Here is a 21,033-nt window from a genome sequence, read left to right as displayed (position 1 = left end):
TTATTACTTAAAGGTCATAAACATTTTGCATTTTTGCTGCAAAAGGGTAATATGTCTCCCCTTGGAACTGTTACAGACTGAGTAATAGAGTAATGATATACAAAATCGTTTACAGCAGGCATCCAAAATTCTCTGAGGTCTATATGTACTCACGCCCCGACGCACGAAAGCGTCGAGCAAATGAAAAACAGGAAGTGCCACAGAACAAAACGAGCATGCGCCAAAGTCTTGCCTTACTTTCAGCAGCGTACAGGGACCTCGAGCTTGATAGAGACAGAAATTAGAGTGACGAGACGATTCGTATGGAATTATAATTCACTGGTTCCGATCGCACAACTGTACTCGCTGAAAGAGGACGCTTGCTTTCTGATTCAGGGTCTTGTGAACACATAGCCTGATTGTAGACCAGGCAAAACACTGAATTCGAGTATTGGCGATTTCCGGCAACACGGTTTGTCACGTTTCCATTTCCTCTGTGGACCAACAGGGTGGCGCCAACAACTTTTTAGAAGGATACAACTGGAATGGGGAAAAGTGGTATGCTGTCTGGGGCTTGTGGGGGAAAGGCGAGATATCGGGGTTATTCGTTCACTTAATTAGCTCCCACTTAAGGCTGGTTTCACTCCGACCGCCTCCCCCGCCCCCTTCTGTATTAAAGACGGTGGATCTCTTTACGCGTCTACTTACGGCGGCAGTGCTGCATCTCGCAACTCCGAGGCGCGTGCGCGCCGGTCCTCCTGAAGCGCCACATGGTAGGAGGCTGGAATGGGCTCCCCTTTCTTTGCTTCAAAGGAGCCTCAGCAGTTGCCCCGGGCATGCGTCTCGGAGGGCTCCGCTTCTCGGGTTGCTAGCTGCCTGTTAGGGTAGATGCTCCCGCTCCCAATACCGCCCTTTCTGGGCGTGGAAAGGAAATGCAGAATAAAAGCTGGGATCTTTCGGACGGCGAAGCGTTTCCTGCGTTAGAAAGAGGGCGGACGGGCCGCTCTTCCTGGCTGGGCTGACCCGGGTTAGTTAATTCCGGCCGTGAGGTGGACAGCACTGGCATTGGGGTCCCTTTCGGTTGACCGGCCTCGTTGCATCCTTTGTAGCAAAAAACCTTTTCTTGATTCCCGCGGAACGCAGGACACTTCCTTGTCAGTCTGTCCTGAAGTTCTTCTCCATGGCTCCTCCCAGTCGGAAGAAAATCCTGCCGGTATAACCTGAAGGGAGACGGTTCTGCTTCTTGAAGGCACCCAAAGGAATTCATTGTAAAAGCGAGAGTCCGGAGGTATTCTTCCTCTGCCACTGCGAGAGGAATACTGCGGGTGTCGAAGTGAAGAAACGATCGTATTCAAAGCTTTGCAGGCCTTATTTGGGTAGGGTTTTGGTAGGATGAAACGAAAAAGAACAGAATCTCCTTCTCTTTCTCATATTAAAATGTTAATCTACTCATTTACAGGATAGGTGGCCCTGGAGAAGAATCGGTACCAGCCAGAGGTTTTTGAAGAGCGGATGAGAAGCTACATCTGATAATCTTTCTTGAAATTAAGCATATCCAACAGACAGCTTTCCCAATCTGTTACCCTCCGGATAAGTTGCAACGTTAATTCTTCCCAATAAGCATGATAAGCCAGTAATCCCAGGTGGAGGAAAATCATCAAAGAATAGTGTGTATCTTAATTCCCAGTGGCTACCTAAACCTAGATTATTTAATGCATGTGTCATATCATTTCTGACAGGTGTCAATGCTTCCCCTGTTCAAAACTTGCCAGTCGTGGATAAATTTATTATGTCTACATAATCAGCTTCTTGATGGATGTTGCTTCTAATAGATTTGTAGCCCAAAAAATTTATGTGGTAATAATTTGAAAATCTTTTTAAGGTGCCACAGGATTCTCTGGTTTTGCTGTAAAGAGGCAACCTTTTCAAACTCTTATAGATTGAGAAAATTGCAAGAAGAGATAGGAGGTCATTTCAAGAACATACCACCAATTCACCCCCCTTTTGAGTGTTCAATAACTCTGCCTTGCATGAATTGGACTATTGTGTCTAAACATGCATATTTTAAAAAAAGGGTATCTTGTAGGGATGTTGAGTTGATTTTTTTTATATATTCTTGGATGTTAGAGGTTTCATTACTTGAAGTTACTTCTTTTTGATATAGTATAATGGAAGAGTGATACTAGAGTACAGCATTAAATAAGGGATCACACGAAAGCTTTGCATAATATTACAAAACTTGTATTGCTGTTTAGTAATACATGAAGTTAGAATCAAGATTTTCAAGCTAAGCAAGTATGTCAGGATCTCAAATTTGTTGTTCTTAGATCATATGGTACACTTGGCCATGACCATAGTACATGTTCATTTACTATATAAGACTGCAATTCTATTATCATTTATTTGGAATTAAGCTTTATTAAGTTTAATTGGACTCATTTCTTAGGTGACGTGTGTAGATTTGCATTCTTGTATTTTCTCTAATGATACAATGTAATAGTTAAAAGTCAAATTAACAATTCAAAGACAAATATATGATGGTCTGGACTTTTAAAATGTTTTATGTTTTATTTCCTTTTTAAACAGAACATGATACATCAAAATGAATCCTGTGGTACAGAACAGATATTCATATCCTATTTAACATGCACGCTTTATGTATTAGAAGAATGGACTGGAGTGGAATGCCTGGGAGAATATTTGAATTACCTCATCTATCTCATATGGCTATTTATGCCACTACTCATAGGATTTCTGCTTCCACTAGTTTTTCTCCTCCTCCTTTATATTTCTGCTATCATTGTTCATATTTACAAAAGAAGGACAGACATAAAAGAAGGTCACTCGAATGATTTCTGGGATGGTGCAAGACAAATGTTGGCAACTATATGGTATGCTCATGCAAGAATATGGAATGGTAAGTATCCTACCATTCTTTTTGTGCATGATAGTTGTGAACTAAATTATCCTCAGTCTGAAGGGCAAATATTCATAAAGTCACTGGGTAATTTAATAATGCTTATTTACAATTCCCTGTAATTTTTTTTTAAAAATAATGCTTTTAGTATGTCAGAGGTTCTTTATTTCAGTTTATAATGTTTGCCTTTCCTAAGTTGATAATGCATTAACATTGTAAAAAAGGGGCATACAGAAATATAAAGAAACTCCACATGTGGAAATGTTTCCCTAATTTGGGGACAAAATGGCAGTTTTTATGTATGGTGTGTTTCAGGAACTCAGGTGTGATTTTGTGATGTGGTTGCCTCTATTAAGTTGGTGCTGGCTGTGTGATGGTGATGGAAGTTGCAGAAAACATGAGTTTTCCTGGTCTGCCCCAAGGGTGACAGCTGGACCTTTTGGTGTGGAGGATGATAGGCTGCTGGCAGGACTTTCCATGTTTTTGGTCACTGGAACTCCTGAAATCTTCTTTGTGCAGAAATGAAGACAATGTCTATGTGAATTCGTGCCATGGGAATTTGACCCTGTCATGGGGAAGTGGACAGGATCCTAAGGAATGTGAGCTCCCCCATCGGTGGGTTAGATTTGTGTCTCACATGATTGGTAAAAGTTTCCCAGGGGGTGATATGCTGGTGGATACTAGCAGTAGTTAATGCATCTATGAATGAGAGGGTGATGCCCCAGTCTGTTAAGGAGATTGTGATGCACTCTCTTCTTAAGAAGTAGTTATTCAATATTACCCTGATGGACAATTTTCATCCTGTCTCCAACCTTCTCTTTTTGTAGAAGGTTGTTGAGAAGGTAGTTGTGCTGAAGTTCCAGAGGATCCAGATTGAAACAGATTATTTGGATCTCTTTAGTTGGACTTCAGGCCTGGATAAAGGATAGAAATAGCATTTGGTCATGTTTTGGGATCTCTGACAGGAGCTATATGGAGGTAGTGGTTAGAGTAAGAGGGTAGCAAGTCCTTGCTCTACTTGACCTCTCTACAGCTTTCAATACCATCAACCATTGCATTCTGGAATGACTCTGGGGCTTAGGACTGGGGAACATTGTGTTGTCCTAGTTCACTTCCTTCCTGCAAAGCTGTTTTCAGTTGATATTGGGAACAAAAGATTAATTGGGAGCAAAAGATCTAACTTGTGGCCCCTGCTTTGAGGAATCAGTGCTTTCTTCACTCCTATTTAGTATCTACCTGATGCTCCTAGGTGAGATTATCTATCACCGGGAGTAAGATATCATCATGACTAAGTCAAGAGTACCTGTAGACATTTCCAATTTCAACATTTTACCACCTCTTTTTCCAATGTATTCTGGGACCCTTTTGAAATAAATATGGTCTATGTCAGTGGTGGTGAACCTATGGCATGTGTGCCAGAGGCAGCACTTGGAGCCCTCTCTGTGGGTAAGCACATCGTCGCCCCAGCCCCGCCTCCCCCAGCGGCCTCCTCCTCACCAACAGTCCCCTTGGAGGAGAGTTGCTCCCAGGCATGGCCCACATGGAACAGCGCAGCCAAGCTCATGGCAGCTGGGCAGCAGACACAAGACTCCGTCTTCACGCCCCGTCACACACAGATGATGTAGGGAGCGGGCAGAGGGTGTGGTAGCCATGGAGCTGCAGGGCTGCCTGGGTGATCTGCAGTGGGCCGTGGAGTTGGTGGGTGGCCCTTAGGCAGGGCGGTATGACGGCAGGGCGGGGGGGGGGCAGTTTTGGGCACTCGGTCTCTAAAAGGTTCGCCATCACTGGTCTATGTCTTATTATTTGGCATCCCCTCATGTCATTGACATATATTTATTTATTTAAATAAATTTATATGGCCCCCATCTCACTTTTACACAATTCTTTGTGGTTTACAATGAAAGAAATAATACATAATATGTAAAATAAAACAAAAATAAAAACATATAGTAGCCAAACATGATGTAACCTATCATTCATAAAATGACCAAGGCCCCAGGTTTGAGCACAAAGCCATGTCTAATCTCGGGGAATGAAGGATGGATGCCAAAAGAGAAAAGGTTTTCTTTCTGGATCCTGATAGCCAACACTGTCTAGAAGTTGGTACCTGAAGCATGCCCATATTCAAATAATGTGATGGTTCCAGAGACATTGATAAATGTAGTTTATAAGATCTGGATCAGTTTAGTTTTTCTTTTTGTAATGGAGATAGTTCTCGGTTGAGCCGTACTTCTTGATTATAAGTACCATCTAATCAAGCAATCCCCAAGCTTTTTGACTTAGCAGCCTGGCAGAGGGGACAACCAGGCCACATGAGTGGCGGGTGAGCACGCATGCATGCAAGTTGATTGGCATGCACGTGCAGCTCAACTTGTGCAAGTTGAGCTGTTTGCATATGTGCCCATGCATCAGCCCACCGCTCACACAACTTGAGCTGCATGTCTGCACCAGTCTGCTGCTTGCGCTCCCCGGTTGCAAATAGGCCATGGCCTGATAGTGGATCACAACCCAGGTGTTGGGGACCCCTGGTTTAATCCTCCCTCTCTAATTCTTCGTCCTGGCTAATCCTTCAAATCCTTGAAAACTTGATTATCCTTATTCAGGAGAACTTGCTCTTTTCTCAAGCAGTTAGCATGGTAAAGCTCACATTTTTCATTACGCAGCTCAATTTGATCATTTTCCAATGATGGGTTTGTTTCACAGTGGAGGAGGTAACTTGTCATTGCACTTTACATTTGGTGCCTCATCATAACAGTAACCCTTATATTGCCAGACGTTTTTATCATACTGCCTCTTCTGTGAATCCTATGCCAAGGCTAAGTGTTCTTGTGGGAATTGGATAAGAGACTGTAGTTTGAACTAGTACCTATTCAATCAGTTGTTTAGGACAGGGCTTTTCAATCTTTTCACCCATTGTACCACTTTTAGGATATGGCAACATCCGAGTACCACCAGTCGCCTAGCAAAGTGTCAAAAACTTGATGACCCAAAAAAAAAAAGGAAAAAAGTGATGAAGTACAGGTAGTCCTCGACTTACAACAGTTTGCTTAGTGACTGTTTGAAGTTACAATGGCACTGAAAAAAGTGCCCCCCAAGCCACAGCTGAGCAAGACACCTGCCTGCCCAACTAGCAGCGCTCTTCCTTATGTCTGAGGTTTTCATTGTTATGAGCATTTATGTTGAAGACTGGCAGTGGGGGTGGGGTGGGGGGTGTTTGGTTTTTATTCCCCCTGTCTGCTGGGTGGTTGCAGCAGTTTTGGTCACTTCACATGACTCTGGGACACTGTGACCGTCATAAATATGAATCAGTTGCTAAGCATCTGAATGTAAATCTCAAGACCCTGGAGACGCTGCAACATTCCAGCTGATTGGCGCTTCTTCGGGTTCAGCAGAAGTGCCAGAATCAGCGCCAAGCTCCAGCTGGAGCCTGGCACTGATCCTGGTGCTTCCACCTAGCCCTGACAGCCCTGCAGCTCTAGCCATCTCTCGCTCAGACTTGTGCAGTGCTGTCAACCTGTCCTCTTTGAGCTTCGCAGCAAGCAAGCCAGAAAACAGGAACGTGTGACTACCAACAACTTTATTGTGATGCTGGAAATAAAGTTAGCTCTGGAAGTGACTTGCTCCCAGCGTCTAATATATCATACACGTGCCCCACCCGAACGCCGCCCCACCCATACCTGGCCCCACCCTACCGCCCCAGCTTCTATCCAATCCCCATGCACCAGCCTTACCCACCTGTGTGTCCATCCTGGCCCTATTCCCCAGAGCCCCCAACTACCGCTTAAACGATGCCCGTTGCCCGCTGCGGCCCACCATCTCCTCGCGGCCCTGCTGACTCGCCCGAACCACATGGACCCTGCCGGCAGCACCCAGCTGTGTGTTGGCCCAGCGAGGTGTTCTATGGGGTCCTTCCCTGCTTCCCGGCCTGGCAAGGCATCCTCTGAGGTCCTTCCTTGCTGCCCGGCGCGCCTTGATCACGTCATCACAGCTAGATGCAGCTTAATGATGTCATCTTTGGCAGGCGCATCGCGACAGCGGTTCCCAACGGGAGATCAACGGCAGCAGCACTGGGGCAGCAGCCGCATCACAGGAGCAGGTAACTGGGCTGATGGGTGAGCTGGGCTGGTGGCGAAACTCCTACGCTTGTCAGCTGAGAGGTCTGGCGATGGAGCCGGCTGTGTGGAGGGCGATGGAGATGTGGCAGCTCAGTGGGCGGGGTCCTGCCTGCTAGCGAATGTCAGGCCCACCCGCCCCATCTGTAAAAGAAAAAGTCTTCGCCCAAGCATAACGCCAGAAGTTCTGTGCCACGGAGGCTTGAGACACGGAGGTGCAGGACGTGGAATGGCGCGGTGCTGTAGGAGACGGCAGGACAGGGGGGAGGGGTTACCTGCATCCTGCCAGCCAAATTCTGGAAGCCTGCCTAAATGAAGAATTTTAGGGGGTGTTGAAAGTGAGACAGACTTAGGGTTGTATTAAGACCATAGATGGATGTGTAAGGAGAATGGAAGGGAGGAGAATTCGAGGTGGAGCAGAAAACATGGGGGGAAGGCATTAGGAAATAAGTACCAAGGTATATGGTGCCTTGCAAGGGATACCCGAGTGTTCCGCAATTGTTTTTCCTCTCTCCTCTGCGCGAGAAAAACTTTTGCAGCGTAAATCTGAAGCCAGGTGTTCCTGTGAGGTGGCGCAGGAAGTTCTTGGGAGAGGCGAGGACAAGCTTGCCGTTTCCTCTCTCCCAATCCCCTTCTTCTCCTTCACCCCTTTCCCCGGCCTGCCTGCGATCTGAGCTCGCGACTCGGTGGCTTTTCTTTGCCTAGCCTAGCCAAGCTTTCTTCCGCCTGCCCCATTCCCGGCAGCAGAAACACATGACTTGGGATTGTGGCGCCCTTGGGAAGCTGATCATACTTTGAACCTTAGGAGAGGAGTCGGAGTCCCTTCCTCTTCCTCCCTCTCTCCCTGTCAAGCCCCAGCAGGCTTGATATGAATGGGTTGGGGGAGGGGTTGAGGATGATGTGCGGGGTGGCAAAGGAGACCAGCGGCCAGCACCATACCTCCCAGCTGACAAGCGCAAGTTTGGGGGTCGCCAGCTGACGGGCGCAGGAGTTCGGCACTGCGGCAGCCTCCCCTTAGCTGATCTGAATGCACAAGAAGTCAAACCAGTTCCTGCACACTGAGTCCCTGGGGAGGGCGGGGCCTTGCTCTGCGCCTGTGCTCTTCATGCGCCTCCTGCAGGGCACATTTGGTAAAGTTCATGCAGGCTGCCGCCAAGCAGCATATTTTCCACAAACAAGTGAGGTGGGAAGGAGCGGAACGGGGGGAGGAAGGTAATGCCGTGGGAGGGGAGGAAGGCGATGTTGCGTACCACCAGCCAGGTGGTCACGTACTACAAGTGGTATGCGTGCCACCGGTTGACAAGCCCTGTGATAGATGATGCAGTCCGGTAGCATCTTGAAAACAAACTTTCCATCTGAGCAGAAGGGAGAATCTGGTATCAGATTATACTCTGCCCAAACAGCAGAGAAACAAAAGATTAACTCCTAATTGACAAGATGATTTTGAAAAACTGTTCTGCCAAAGTTTCTTTTTTTATTTCAAATGATACCCATTTTAAAGAATGAGGTTAATTTAAATGAATGGCAGAAAGGTATCAATAAATTTATTTGGGCAGGGAAAAAACCAAGAGTAAAACTTAAAATTATACAAAATATTCGTGAGAGAGGTGGACTCAAGGTACCGAATTTGAAATTGTATTATGATGCTGTGGTTTTAACATTAATTAGTGATTGGGTTAATTTAACAAATGTAGAAATACTCCTCTTGGAGGGTTGGGATTTACTTTTTGGATGGCATGCCTATTTAATTTTTAATAAAAAGGTTGATAGGGTTTTTAAATCTCATATTATAAGGATTTCTTTACTTCGGGTTTGGAAGAAATATTATAGAAGTGATTTTAAAATTCCACTATGGGCCATACCGTGGCATGCGATAGAAGGGATAAGGAGAGGAGTCAAGATGGATAGCGTTTCTTATGCACAATTACTTAGATGGGATGGTAAAAACTGGCAATTAAAATCTCTGGAAGATTTAACACAAGAAAATATTATTTATTCATGGTTTCATTATAGACAAATAGTGGAGAGGTGGAAGATAGATCGTAATGTGGGTTTGCTTAGAGAAGATGAGAATTTGTTAAAACAAATAAAAGATCAAAGACGAACTCATATTAAGAGAATTTATGGGGTGTTAGTAGAACTGGATTCAGAAGCAGAATTAGTTAAAGAATGTATGGTTAAATGGGCACAAAATTTTGATGAACCGGTTCTATTAGATACTTGGGAAATTATTTGGGTGAGGAATGTTAAATTTACACAAGCCCAAAATTTAAGGGAAAATTTTTACAAAATGTTTTATAGATGGCACCTTGATCCACAAAAAATGTCTCGTATGTATCCTGACTTGCAGCCTAAATGTTGGAGATGTGGATGTTTGGATGCTACTTATTATCATATCTGGTGGTCATGTAAAAATATAAAAGTTTTTGGGATTAAGATATGGTGGAATATTCAAAGAATTTTTAGAAGAAGGGTAAAATTTACCCCACAATTGTTTTTGTTAGGTATCGTTTCTCATTGTGATAGTAAAGAGACTATATTGATGTTAAATTTAATTACAGCGGCTAGGTTGTTAGTAGGGCAATGTTGGAAGAAGGAATCTTTGCCTACCTTGCAAGAGTGGTTTCTTAAAGTTTCTTATTTGGCGGAAATGGCAAAGATTTCGGCTTTCTTGAAAGATCAATCGCAAGAGAAGTATTTTTTGGTATGGAAAAAATGGATAGATTTCATACAATATAAGTTGGATATAAAAAATATTTAGTTTTTGAATAATTTATATTTAAAATTTAAGATATTTTATAGACATTTTTTTTCTTTTTTTTAATTTTCCTTTTATTTTTATCTGATTTCTTCTTTTTCTGTTTCTTTTTTCTTTCCTTCTCGTATTTTTTTCTTTTCATATATATATATATATATATTATTAACTATTTTATAATTTGTTTAATTAATGTATTTAGATTTGCTTATGGTTTATATGTGTTTTAGGATCTTTTTTAAAAAATTTAATTAAGCCTGTATTCAGCTCTGGGAAGGTTGGGGGAGGGTTGGGAGGGTTCGGGGAAGGGAATTGTTCTGTAAAACTTAAAAATTTTCAATTAAAAAAAAAACTGCAAGAGAAGGAAGACCAACTTGAATGTAGCATGGACTGATTACAGAGAGGCATTCGACTCCCTGCCACATGACTGGATAATCAAGTGCCTAGAAATAACAGGAGTCAGTAGAAACAATAGAAGCTTTGTGAAAAAATCGCTGGCACAATAGGAGACATAGTTGCAGGTCAATGGTGAGAGATTGGGAGAAGTTAATATCGATAGAGGAATATTTCAAAGAGACTCACTATCACCACTACTGTTTATCATTTCACTGATTTCTCTGTCAACAATACTGAATAACTCAGGCCATGGCTATCAAACATCAAAAACATTGCTAGAACCTACCTCCTTTACATTTACTTTACCTCATATCATTTATGGATGATCTGAAGCTATATGGAAAAATCACCATCTGAAATAGAATCTCTGCTCAACACTGTCCATATATACAGCCAAAATATTGCAATGAAGTTTGGACTGCAGAAATGTGCCACCATCAAATGGAAAAAATAGTGAAAACTGAAGGAATCAAGATATACCATATGGAAATAACATCAAGAGTTTAAATGAAGTTGATCACTCAAATACCTGGGTATTCTTCAAGCAGACAACATCAAGTATGCTAAAATCAAGAAAAAGGTTAGGATTGAATGCATCAAGAAAGTGAAGAGTTAATTAATTAATTAATAAGTGAAGAAGATTTTAAAAGTCTAAACTCAGTGGATTAAATACCATCAAGGCAATCAACATCTGGGCAATTCTAGTCATTTGATACACAGTTAGAATAGTGGAATGGATTGAAGCAGAACTAAAAGCCTTTGGATAGGAAGACCAAAAAAATAATGACATTCTTGCAACAACATTGACAGACTCCAGCTATCAAGGAAAATAGGTGGGCATGAAATGTTGCAAGTACATCAGATCAGGGGTCTCCAACCTTTCTGGCTTTGCGGACCAGTGGGGGCCCCAGAGGGGATGGTTCCGTGCAAGCCAAGGGTGCCTGCGCTTGTGTGCACAGCTCCATTTATGCAATTATGGGTTATAATGTAACGAATAACTGCCATGCATTGTAATGTACTTATAGTTGGTACCTGTATTCAGCAGTTTCATAATTTTAATATGTCAATAATATTTTTTTACACAAACCTGGTATCAAATGCTAATCTTGATTGTTTCTGTCCGTAACAGGTTATGAGGTACATGGTCTTGAAAAACTACCAGATGGACCAGCAATGATTATTTTTTATCACGGAGCAACTCCCATAGACTTTTTGTACTTGTTAGCCACTGTTCTTATCAGGAAAAGAAGAATCCTCCATCTAGTTGCTGATCATTTTGTGTTTTTAATTCCAGGTAATTGTTCTGAATAATTAAGATAAATTATTTATACATCTGAAGTAATGTACTGTGTGGATAAGCTTTACTTCATAGTTAGGGTTGTGATATATATTGCAAGATAGCAGTAAACTAAGTTATTTTTTTTATTTTTATTTTTTTTATTTTAAATAACAATTGATTCAACTTCTAATTATTCAATTATTCTAGCTTGTTAAGATTTAATTTCCTGTCCCGAAGTCTTATGTAACTGCACTCTAAAAGAAACTTAGATATACTATTGTATCAGTTTTGGATTTCAAATTTCTTATCATGAAGCCTTTTGCAACTACATTATAGTTAAATTGTTTCTGGCTATTGATAGTTGAGGGAAAGTGCTTTTTAAATAATCAATATGATGTAAACTTTACAGCATATATATATATATATATATATATATATATATATATATATATATATATATATATACACACACTGCATAAACTATGTAAAGATATTTATTGGCTGTTAATTGATAGATTTCTTATCAGGATAAATTTTCATTATAAAAAAATTATAAATCTATAATTCTTATCACTGAGTGTTGATTTGAAGATATTTCATTACATATGGATTGGTGAAAATGTAATCCTTTTTGTCTTTCTCATAATTTATACCTGCTTTGTAGTTCATTGTTTATTCTGTATTTTTCTGATAAAATATAGTATCTGTGGAGAGATCGTAATTTTATTAGTCCTATAACAGATTCTTATGAATTTCAGGTATACAGTTATTAATTAATGTGTTCCATGCTCTGCATGGATCTCAAGAAGAATGTAGAAAAGTATTAGAGAATGGAGAACTGGTAGTAATTTCACCAGGGGGAGTACGGGAAGCACTGTTCAGTGATGAAAATTATACTATTATGTGGAGAAATCGTAAAGGATTTGCTCAAGTGGCCATTGACGCAAAAGTGGTAAGTATTCTGTGGGAGTAACTGGAATATAAGATTACAGCTGATTATGTATACCATGCTTAGAAATATGATATTTCTGACAATAAACCCTTCCTGGTAAACTTTAAGCAATAGGAAACAATGTGATGGAGAGAGGTGATTCAGCCAAATTAGAAACAGTCCAGTGTCCTATAGTGATCTTAGGGGGTTGGACTGATACTAAGAAAACTCAACCCATCCTCAGATTCTTGGGCCAGTCAGTATTCACTCTACCTCACAGTACTTATTTTCAGCACCTTTTATAGATATAATTTTGTTAACTTCCTAAAAAGTATTATGTGTAACTTTATTTACTTCTAAAGTATGTTTTGTATGCACAATTGAAACGTATTTTTTAAACAATTGCATATTTATTGATTTAGTTTATTTTAAATTTTGTTCCAAATACATATACAAACTGCTGAATTCTAAGAAATATAGCTTCTCTTCATTTTAGTTAAAGAAGCAGGAAAGGGAAATGTTACCGTTGAAAAGCGTGTAGTTTAAAAAAATGTATTTTTTACTTTATACATTACTGTATCAGAACTGTTGAAGTGAGGGAGGAGAGACATACACACAAGTCTCAGACTGTATCTATGGTGTTTCTTTGCTTTCTGTGCTTTACAGAATCTGAGGTATCACATTATACTTACTCTGATCCTTTTTAAAAACAATTTTCACAAATTTCTAGAAACTAATGAAATGTGTTCCTTGAACATGTGTGTTTCTGTATCAATTTGGTATGCTTCCTTAATGTAAATTTAATTTACATTTTAATCATTTAGTATATTATTTTTAAAAAATCAATTAATAGTAGTGCATGCCCTTCTCCAGATTTCTCCAACTGTTCAGAAAAAAAAAGTTAGGGAAATGTTTTCTAGTCTGCTCCTTTGTTTGGCTTTTCTTTCCATATAAAAGCAGCTGATACAACACTTTTATAACTGTATACACATTAAAAAGAGTCATAACCGCTTATGCATTAAAAAGGGCAAGATGACAATGTATCTCTTCAGATTTTCAATACAATTTTTCCATAATATTTATATAAATACTATGGCATTATGTACTGTGATAAGTTTTACTTAATACCATATTAATGCTAATTAATAGCTGACATTGAACAATTCAAATACTGGTACTCCAAAATTTTATGAATCAAATTCTAATATACTCTATCTGGGGCTTATTTTATGTTTCCTTTGGTTGGTATGATACTTTTTTAGGGAGAAATGCATCATTGTTAGGACTGCAGAGTCTTGACAGGGACAAATTAAAAAGTCAGTTGGCAGCAAAAACCTGTTTTTTAAAGCATTGAAGCAGATACAGTCCTCAGATGCTTCTGTGGGTTTTCAGGAACCTTCCCAGATGTATTGCACAGCTGCTTTGCTTTGAGGATATTTCCACTGAAAGTATTGCCTTGCATACATTTATAGACAACTTAAGAAGTTCTTCAAGGAGTTCTCTGAGCTTCCAGACACAGCAGCTGAATGAATGTTTTCAAGCATGAATGCTTTGCTTGCGCCAACAGACTTTGCAAAATGCCTCTCCCATTCTTAATGCAGACAAAATGATTATTACCAACATCTCAGATTTTTCCATAACTTCTTTGATGAAAATGGACATTTGAGAATATCCTAGATAAATTTCTATTTCATTAACTACTTGCAGGACGAGGTTGCTTTTCTGAAATGTGGAGAACTTCATACATAAAAGAGCAGTGCAAAAATTTAATATACTTAACATTCTAGCTCAAATATTCTCAGAGTGCGGACCTATAATTCCTATAGATTGAAGTTGCAATAATGGGAGACTTATCTAACTTTGTAGTGAGAAGGTTGGATTGAGAATGGATGACTAAGACTCAAATTCCCTGTAAGTTACAAAATTCACCCACTGAGTGCTTGCAAAAAAAGAAAAAGATACTTTAGTTTCTTGGAAATGTGACTAAGAAATAGTTTCCTATACTTGTATATAACTTTGTGATTTAGTATAAAATCAGTTGATTATGGGAAATAATTTGTTAATATGTATCTCCATTACTCTATTCTTTCAGCCCATCATTCCCACGTTCACACGAAATATTCGGGAAAATATTCGAATAGTTGGAGGACAAATAAGTATGCAACTTTGTTTGGATTGTATTGTATTAAGTTATTTGTGATTATATTTTGTTTGTCCTAATTAGAGCTCATTTTGGCTCTGTTATACCTATAATGCTGGATATGATTTTAAATAAAATGCTCTGGTTTTTAATATCATGTTCTAATATATAAATAAGCTGCTTGATTTCTTGTACAAGAAGAAACTATTGTTATTTCATTTATATATTGTCTTTTTGTGGCAGCTGAAAGCAACATATCTGGATTTCCTATTTTTAATACCAGATCAACAGTATGAATCTGTCTCAATGTAAAGTTGTCCTGAGACTGCATGAAGGACGGATTCAAAATTAAGTACCCTAGATGGATCCATGTTCATCTCTTTAATCACTGCATTACAGTACAGTCTGGACATGTAGAATTTGTTGGCTATTCTTCATGACAATAGATAATTTTCTATCATTTGCTTTTGAGGTTTGATATTTCTCCTTTGAGAGATTACAGTTTGATAAAATAAAAAGATGAAAAAATTGAAAACTCAGCTAGTTTAGTGTAGTGTTTAAGGTGCTTGACTAGAAACTGGGACACTCTGAGTTTTAGTATTCTCTTAGGCATAAAACCCATTGGTGATTGTGGCTCAGTCACTTTCTCTTAGTCGAACTCATATCACAGGATTGTTATGGAGAAAATATGAGGCAGCAACATTATGTCCAGTCTCGTTAATATAAAGCGGATATAAATCAAAACTGTTATTGTTGACAAATTAACTCGTAAGAACAGTTCTTCTTGATCAAGCAAGAAGCAGCCATTTAGTAGCCATCCAGATACTTCTACAGTATTCACAGATAGGAGGTGGAAGCATATTCCTCTTTGACCATGAATCTCTTATAACTGGCATTTAAAAACACAATGTTCCCAACACAGAGGTAACATTGAATCTTCAAGACCAATAGCCCTTAACTCTTAGGAGCCATGGTGGTGCAGTGGTTAGAATGCAGTGTTTCCAGCTAACTCTGCCTACAGCCAGGAGTTAGATCCTGATTAGCTGAAGGTTGATTCAGCCTTCCATCTTTTCAAGGTCGGTAAATTGAGGATCCAGACAGTTGGGGGTAAATGTTGACATTATATTCCACTATGGAGTGGAATATAAGTCTAAATGCTATTGCTCCCACTATTCATAGAACTGCCTTTCATCACTTTATACATCTGCTTTTAGAATCATTTGGGTTAGTGGATATCACCAAATTTTATGGTAATGACTTCCATAGGACTCTGGCATAACATCCTCACCTTGTTCTGATTTGTGTTAGGAAGCAACATTGTATAGATTTATGAGAACCTCAATCCTTTTAGGTGAAATTAGAAATGTCATTTTCCATGAAGACCACTTCCAGACTTCAAACTTGTTCCAGACCATTACAAACCAATATAGCGACTAATTGCAAGCACTGCTTCTCCTTGCAATTACCTCTCTTCTGTCTCCTCTTCTTTCACTACATCCTAGTTTTTTAGCCTGGTATCTTTCTCTGTCCTTTAATATTTTAGCAAGCTGCAATGCAGCTGTCAGAATCCAATTATATTTCATCTCTGGTTATCAACTATGGAAAACCCCATTTCTGCCCTCTCTGGATTCTGTCATACTACGAAAGGGAAAGAGGATGAGCAAAGGGGTTTTATGGCTCTCACTTCCTTCCTTACAACTTCAAAGGGACTGAATGTGGATATCACCAAACGGACTAATCATAACAATAGGGCCCATCAGCTTTCATCTACTCCTCTCTGAAGTCTCCCTTCTGCTGGCTGTGAGGAAAAAGGGGATGGAAATGTAATGCCTGGGATTGTCGCTGGAGGGATGGTGGGGTGGGGTGGGGCTGCTGAGGACCCCTTGAAACCTTGAATGGGAGGGCTTGGGCCCCAGGTCCTGTCTAGAACGCCTGCAACCTTTTTCTCTTAATAAAGATGCCTGTTGGAAGAAATATTCTAAGAGTTCTGTCTTCTTAAGTTGCAAAGTGGGATGGGTCCTTACAGCAGCTTTAAGTTCCTAATGCAGAGTTCAAGATGATGCTGGAAGCATGCACTAAACTGCTATTCAGATTTGTGACAGGAAGCAACTTTATACAGGTTTTGTGACTGAATCACTACTACTTGGATTTTTTAAATGAATAAATGGGTAAAATACATAATTGTACCTGCTACACTACTAATCCCTTTTTTTTTAATTAACCAGAATTATTAAGATCGATATATGAGTATCTTCGTTTGCCACTAGTTCTTCTGTATGGAAACTTTCCAGTTAAACTGCAGACATATTTGGGAGATCCTATTCCATATGATCCAAACATAACAGCAGAAGAACTGACCGAAAAAGTAAGATCTTCCTTTTAGAGTATTAATATCCTGATCAAGGTTACCACGTTAAAATAACCTTGTAAAATAACCTCACAAGGTTAAAATAAAGACTCCTGGATGGATTGCCAAAATACTGTCAGCTTATACTAACTATATGGATGTTTAGAGAATATTTTTGTGATTCAAACTGTGGATCGAAACATAAATTTTTATTCAAATAAATAGTACAAAAACACAGGATTGTTTGAAAATTAAGCTGAATGAAAGATTAGGGAATTTTGTCAATATCTATTGATTTATTTTCTAGGCAAAGTTCCCAAAATACAAGGAATTCTTGAGTTTTATTTTTTATGTAGTAGCAGTATTCTCTACTTCTTTTATTTTTTTACTTCTAATTGTTCTTAAATGCATAATGGTCAAGTGTCTGTAGTTTAAATTTTTAGGAACTGCTTTTAATTTTTTTATCAATTGATTCTGAACTATTTGGAATTCTTTTTTGTTTTAAAAGGTAGCATATTAATTCATGAGTTCATTAAAATTATAGAAATAAAAATATATTTTACAGTTCAATCATATAGAAGCAAAAGTACATTATGATATAATTTTGCATAGCCTAAAAAACTTTTCTAGAGCCAAAGAATAAAAAATCAGCTATCAACAATGTGATAGTAAAACTCAGCAGTCAACAGCCATTAGAGATGGATTTCCACACTTGTTTAGAGAAATAAAGTGAAAGGGAGAGCTGCACATCCTTAGAGAGACAATTCACTGAGGTTGGAACCATTTACAAAAACAATTCTGTTTCTAAGCTCTATCAGTCAGATTAATCTTGGAGCCTCAACAAAATTTTAAATAGACCAGAAGTGATAAGTCCCATCCTACTTGCACTAATTCACCTTTATGAAAAATAATGATTTATTCTTCTTCCCAGATTAGAGTTTGCCTTTGTTCATGAACACTTTTTTCAGTGAAGATGTGGGAAAGAGTATGAAACTATGAAGTCTCCTAAAATTAACTGGTTACTTTTTATAGATGAATAAATTGGGATTTTTATCAATCGTATATGGTTTAATAACAGAATTAATACTCTAAGAATAGTTTATGACATTATACAGTGAGAGAGAAAAGTATTTGATCCTCTGCTGATTTTGTATGTTTGCCCACTGACAAAGTCTATAATTTTATCAGTCTATAATTTTAATGGTAGGTTTACTTTAACAGAGACAGAATAATAACAAAAAAATCCAGAAAAATACATTTCAAAAAAGTTATAAATTGATTTGCATTTTAATGAGTGAAATATTTAACCCCTTCTCAAAACATGACTTAGTACTTGGTGGCAAACCCCTTGTTGGCAATCACAGAGGTCAGACATTTCTTGTAGTTGGCCATCAGGTTTGCACACATCTCAGGAGGGATTTTGCCCCATTCCTCTTTGCAGATCCTCTCCAAGTCATTAAGGTTTTGAGGCTGACGTTTGGCAGCTCGAATCTTCACCTCCCTCCATAGTTTTTCTGTGGGATTAAGGTTTGGAGATTGGCTAGGCCACTCCAAGACCTTAATGTGCTTCTTCTTGAGCCACTCCTTTGTTTCCTTGGCCGTGTGTTTTGGGTCATTGTAATGCTGGAATACCCATCCATGACCCATTTTCAATGCCCTGGCTGAGGGAAGGATGTTCTCAACCAAGATTTGACAGTGCATGGCCCTGTCCATTGTCCCTTAGATGCTGTGAAGTTGTCCTGTCCCCTTAGCAGAAAACCACCCCCAAAGCATAATGTTTCCACCTCCATGTTTGACAGTGGTGATGGTGTTCTTGGGGTCATAGGCAGCATTCCTCCTCCAAACACAGTGAATTAAGTTGATGCCAAAGAGCTCGGTTTTGGTCTCACCTGACCACAACACTTTCACCCAATTCTCTTCTGAATCATTCAGATATTCATTGGCAAACTTCAGACAAGTCTGTACATGTGCTTTCTTGAGCCGGGGGACCATGAAGGCATTGCAGCATTTCAATCCTTTGCGGCATAGTATATTACCAATTGTTTTCTTGTTGACTATGGTCCCAGCTGCCTTGAGAACATTGACAAGATTCTCTCGTGTAGTTGTGTGCTGATTCTTCACCGTTCTCATGATCATTGAAACTCCACGAGGTGAGATTTTGCATGGAGCCCCAGACCGAGGGAGATTAACAGTTATTTTGTGTTTCTTCCATTTGCGAATAATTGCACCAACTGTTGTCATCTTATCCTCAAGATGCTTGGTGATAGACTTGTAGCCTATTCCAGCCTTGAGTAAGTCTACAATCTTATCTCTGACATCCTTGGACAGCTCTTTGGTCTTGGCTATGGTGAAGAATTTGAAATCTGATTGACTGATTGCTTCTGTGAACAGGTGGTCGGGCATCCTTTAAGAGAGTGCTCCTAATCTTAGCTTGTTACCTGTAGAAAAAACACCTGGGAGCCAGAAATTTTGCTGATTGATAGGGAATCAAATACTTATTTCACTCATTAAAGTGCAGATCAATTTATAGATTTTTTTGAAATGTGTTTTTCTGGATTTTTTTGTTGCTGTTAAAATAAACCTACCATTAAAATTATAGAGTGGTCATTTCTTTGTCAGTGAGCAAATGTACAAAATCAAGAGATCAAATACTTTTCTCTCTCACTGTATTATATAAATAAAGGATTTTGCATTGCTCAATGGAGCTTGGAGTTTCAGAATGCCTTGCCGTTCAGCAGAAGACTGAATTCCCTTTTAACAAACACAAAATCAGAGTAGCCCAGTATCAGCATGGCTGAAACCTACTCCTATGTTTATCATTTGATTTTGTAGTGTTTAAACTATAGATTGTCTAATGAAAACTAATTTCCACAATGAGAAATCTATATATTTTGTATTTGTGTGGGTTCTGTAATTTCAGGGTTAAATTACTGTATGTCTGGTTAATGTTATATTGTATTTTGAAAAGGATTCATTTTTCTTTTGATTTTTAAATGTAATTTACCATTGAATTATACAATAATAATGAATAATTTATATTTCTCATCATTCATTCCCCTCATAGACAAAGGATGCACTACAATGTTTAATAGACAAACATCAGAAAATACCAGGAAATGTGTGGAGAGCCTTGATGGAACGAGTTTCAACAGAGAAACAAGACAATGAATAACTTTGGCAAATCACTATGAAAATTTTTGAATGATATTTTAATGTGAAATATTATTTAAGAATTGTTACAATAGTTTTTTATTTGCTGTGCAAATGTATAATTTTACAGAAAACCAGACTTTGAAGATCATTGTTACATGTATTGCTCAGGAAAGTAAATCTTTCAGTATAAATACTTTGTTTTCACAGAAATAAAACTATAGTTTAAAAACCACAATCCTAATTTGGAATAAGATGTAAACATGATTTTTAGGCTTTTTGAAAATGCATCAAATATATAGCATATTTCTAGTACTTCTTAAATTAAGTGTAAGCTTTAAATGGATTGGGACTAAATTTGGTATTTTTTTATAAAACTTGGATTTTTTTATTCCATGTATTCTCCAATATAGTAGTAGTTCTCTTTGATTCCTCTGTTAAATCAGGCTTGCGCTAATTCATTTTTATGAAAAATATATTGGATCATGTAATTAAAAGGAACTTTTAGTTGGGTATAATTTTGAATAATTTTAAAGCATAAAATAATATTTAACGGTATCTTTCTTGGACACAATAGGAAATCTAATTCTATTACACCTTGTTCTGTTTAAGAAAAAAATTGCAACAATTGACATTCTTATACAGATAATCCTCAACTTACACCCACAATTGAGTCCAAAATTTCTATCGCTAAGTGAGACAGTTAAGTGAATTTTGCCCCATTTAACTATCTCTCTTACCACAATTGTTAAGTGAATCACTGCAATTGTTAAGTTAGTAACACGGTTGTTAAGTGAATCTGCCTTCCCCATTGACTTTGTTTGTCAGAAGGTTGCAAAAGATGATCACATGACCCTGGGACCCTGCAGTCCTCATAATTATGAGTCGATTGCCAAGCATCTGAATTTTAATCAGATGACCACGGGGATGTTGCAATGGTCATAAGTATGAAAAATGGTCATAAGTCACTTTTTTTAGTGCCGTTGTAACTTTGAACACTAAATGAACTGTTGTAACTCGAGAACTA

The 21,033-nt window shown here is 38.8% G+C and overlaps 2 protein-coding genes across 13 annotated transcripts in view; one reads left to right on the top strand and one right to left on the bottom strand.

Moving 5' to 3' along the window:
- Positions 1-820, bottom strand: part of LOC120311665 (transmembrane protein 68-like) — a 104,217-nt gene extending 103,397 nt beyond the window's left edge. For 4 of the 7 annotated variants that reach the window (XM_039351418.1, XM_039351417.1, XM_039351416.1 and 1 more), the window contains exon 1: positions 238-332. The gene's annotated coding sequence lies outside the window, so the exon portion shown is untranslated. Of the gene's footprint in view, positions 1-237; positions 333-687 lie in introns of those variants that run through there. The other 3 variants (XM_039351408.1, XM_039351407.1, XM_039351415.1) reach the window with 3 other exon arrangements.
- On the top strand, positions 324-20,738 carry LOC120311667 (transmembrane protein 68-like). Of its 6 annotated transcripts, none has more exons than XM_039351427.1 (8): positions 324-451; positions 1,439-1,646; positions 2,566-2,896; positions 11,289-11,453; positions 12,197-12,390; positions 14,462-14,525; positions 16,735-16,874; positions 19,921-20,738. In XM_039351427.1, exons 3-8 carry the CDS (start codon positions 2,569-2,571, stop codon positions 20,026-20,028), a joined length of 999 nt encoding a protein of 332 aa, XP_039207361.1. In that variant the 5' UTR covers positions 324-451; positions 1,439-1,646; positions 2,566-2,568; the 3' UTR covers positions 20,029-20,738. The 6 variants fall into 6 exon arrangements, with proteins under 6 accessions (XP_039207361.1, XP_039207360.1, XP_039207359.1 ...); XM_039351426.1 differs by having other exon boundaries at positions 418-537; XM_039351425.1 differs by lacking the exon at positions 324-451 and adding an exon at positions 626-752.
- Positions 20,739-21,033: the final 295 nt, after the last annotated feature.

This window comes from Crotalus tigris, unplaced genomic scaffold, assembly GCF_016545835.1.
Source record: "Crotalus tigris isolate CLP2741 ecotype Arizona unplaced genomic scaffold, ASM1654583v1 scf7180000018371.15429387391:27106975, whole genome shotgun sequence".
NCBI lineage: Eukaryota > Metazoa > Chordata > Lepidosauria > Squamata > Viperidae > Crotalus > Crotalus tigris.
The sequence above is the reverse complement of the archived record's forward strand: the minus strand, read 5'-3'. Positions and strand labels throughout refer to the sequence as shown.

Coding starts and splice junctions, on each gene's coding strand:
- LOC120311667 (XM_039351427.1), top strand. CDS start 2,569: ATGATACATCAAAATGAATCCTGTGGTACAGAACAGATATTCATATCC. Junction 2,897..11,288: donor TCATGCAAGAATATGGAATG/GTAAGTATCCTA, acceptor TGTCCGTAACAG/GTTATGAGGTACATGGTCTT. Junction 16,875..19,920: donor CAGAAGAACTGACCGAAAAA/GTAAGATCTTCC, acceptor TTCCCCTCATAG/ACAAAGGATGCACTACAATG.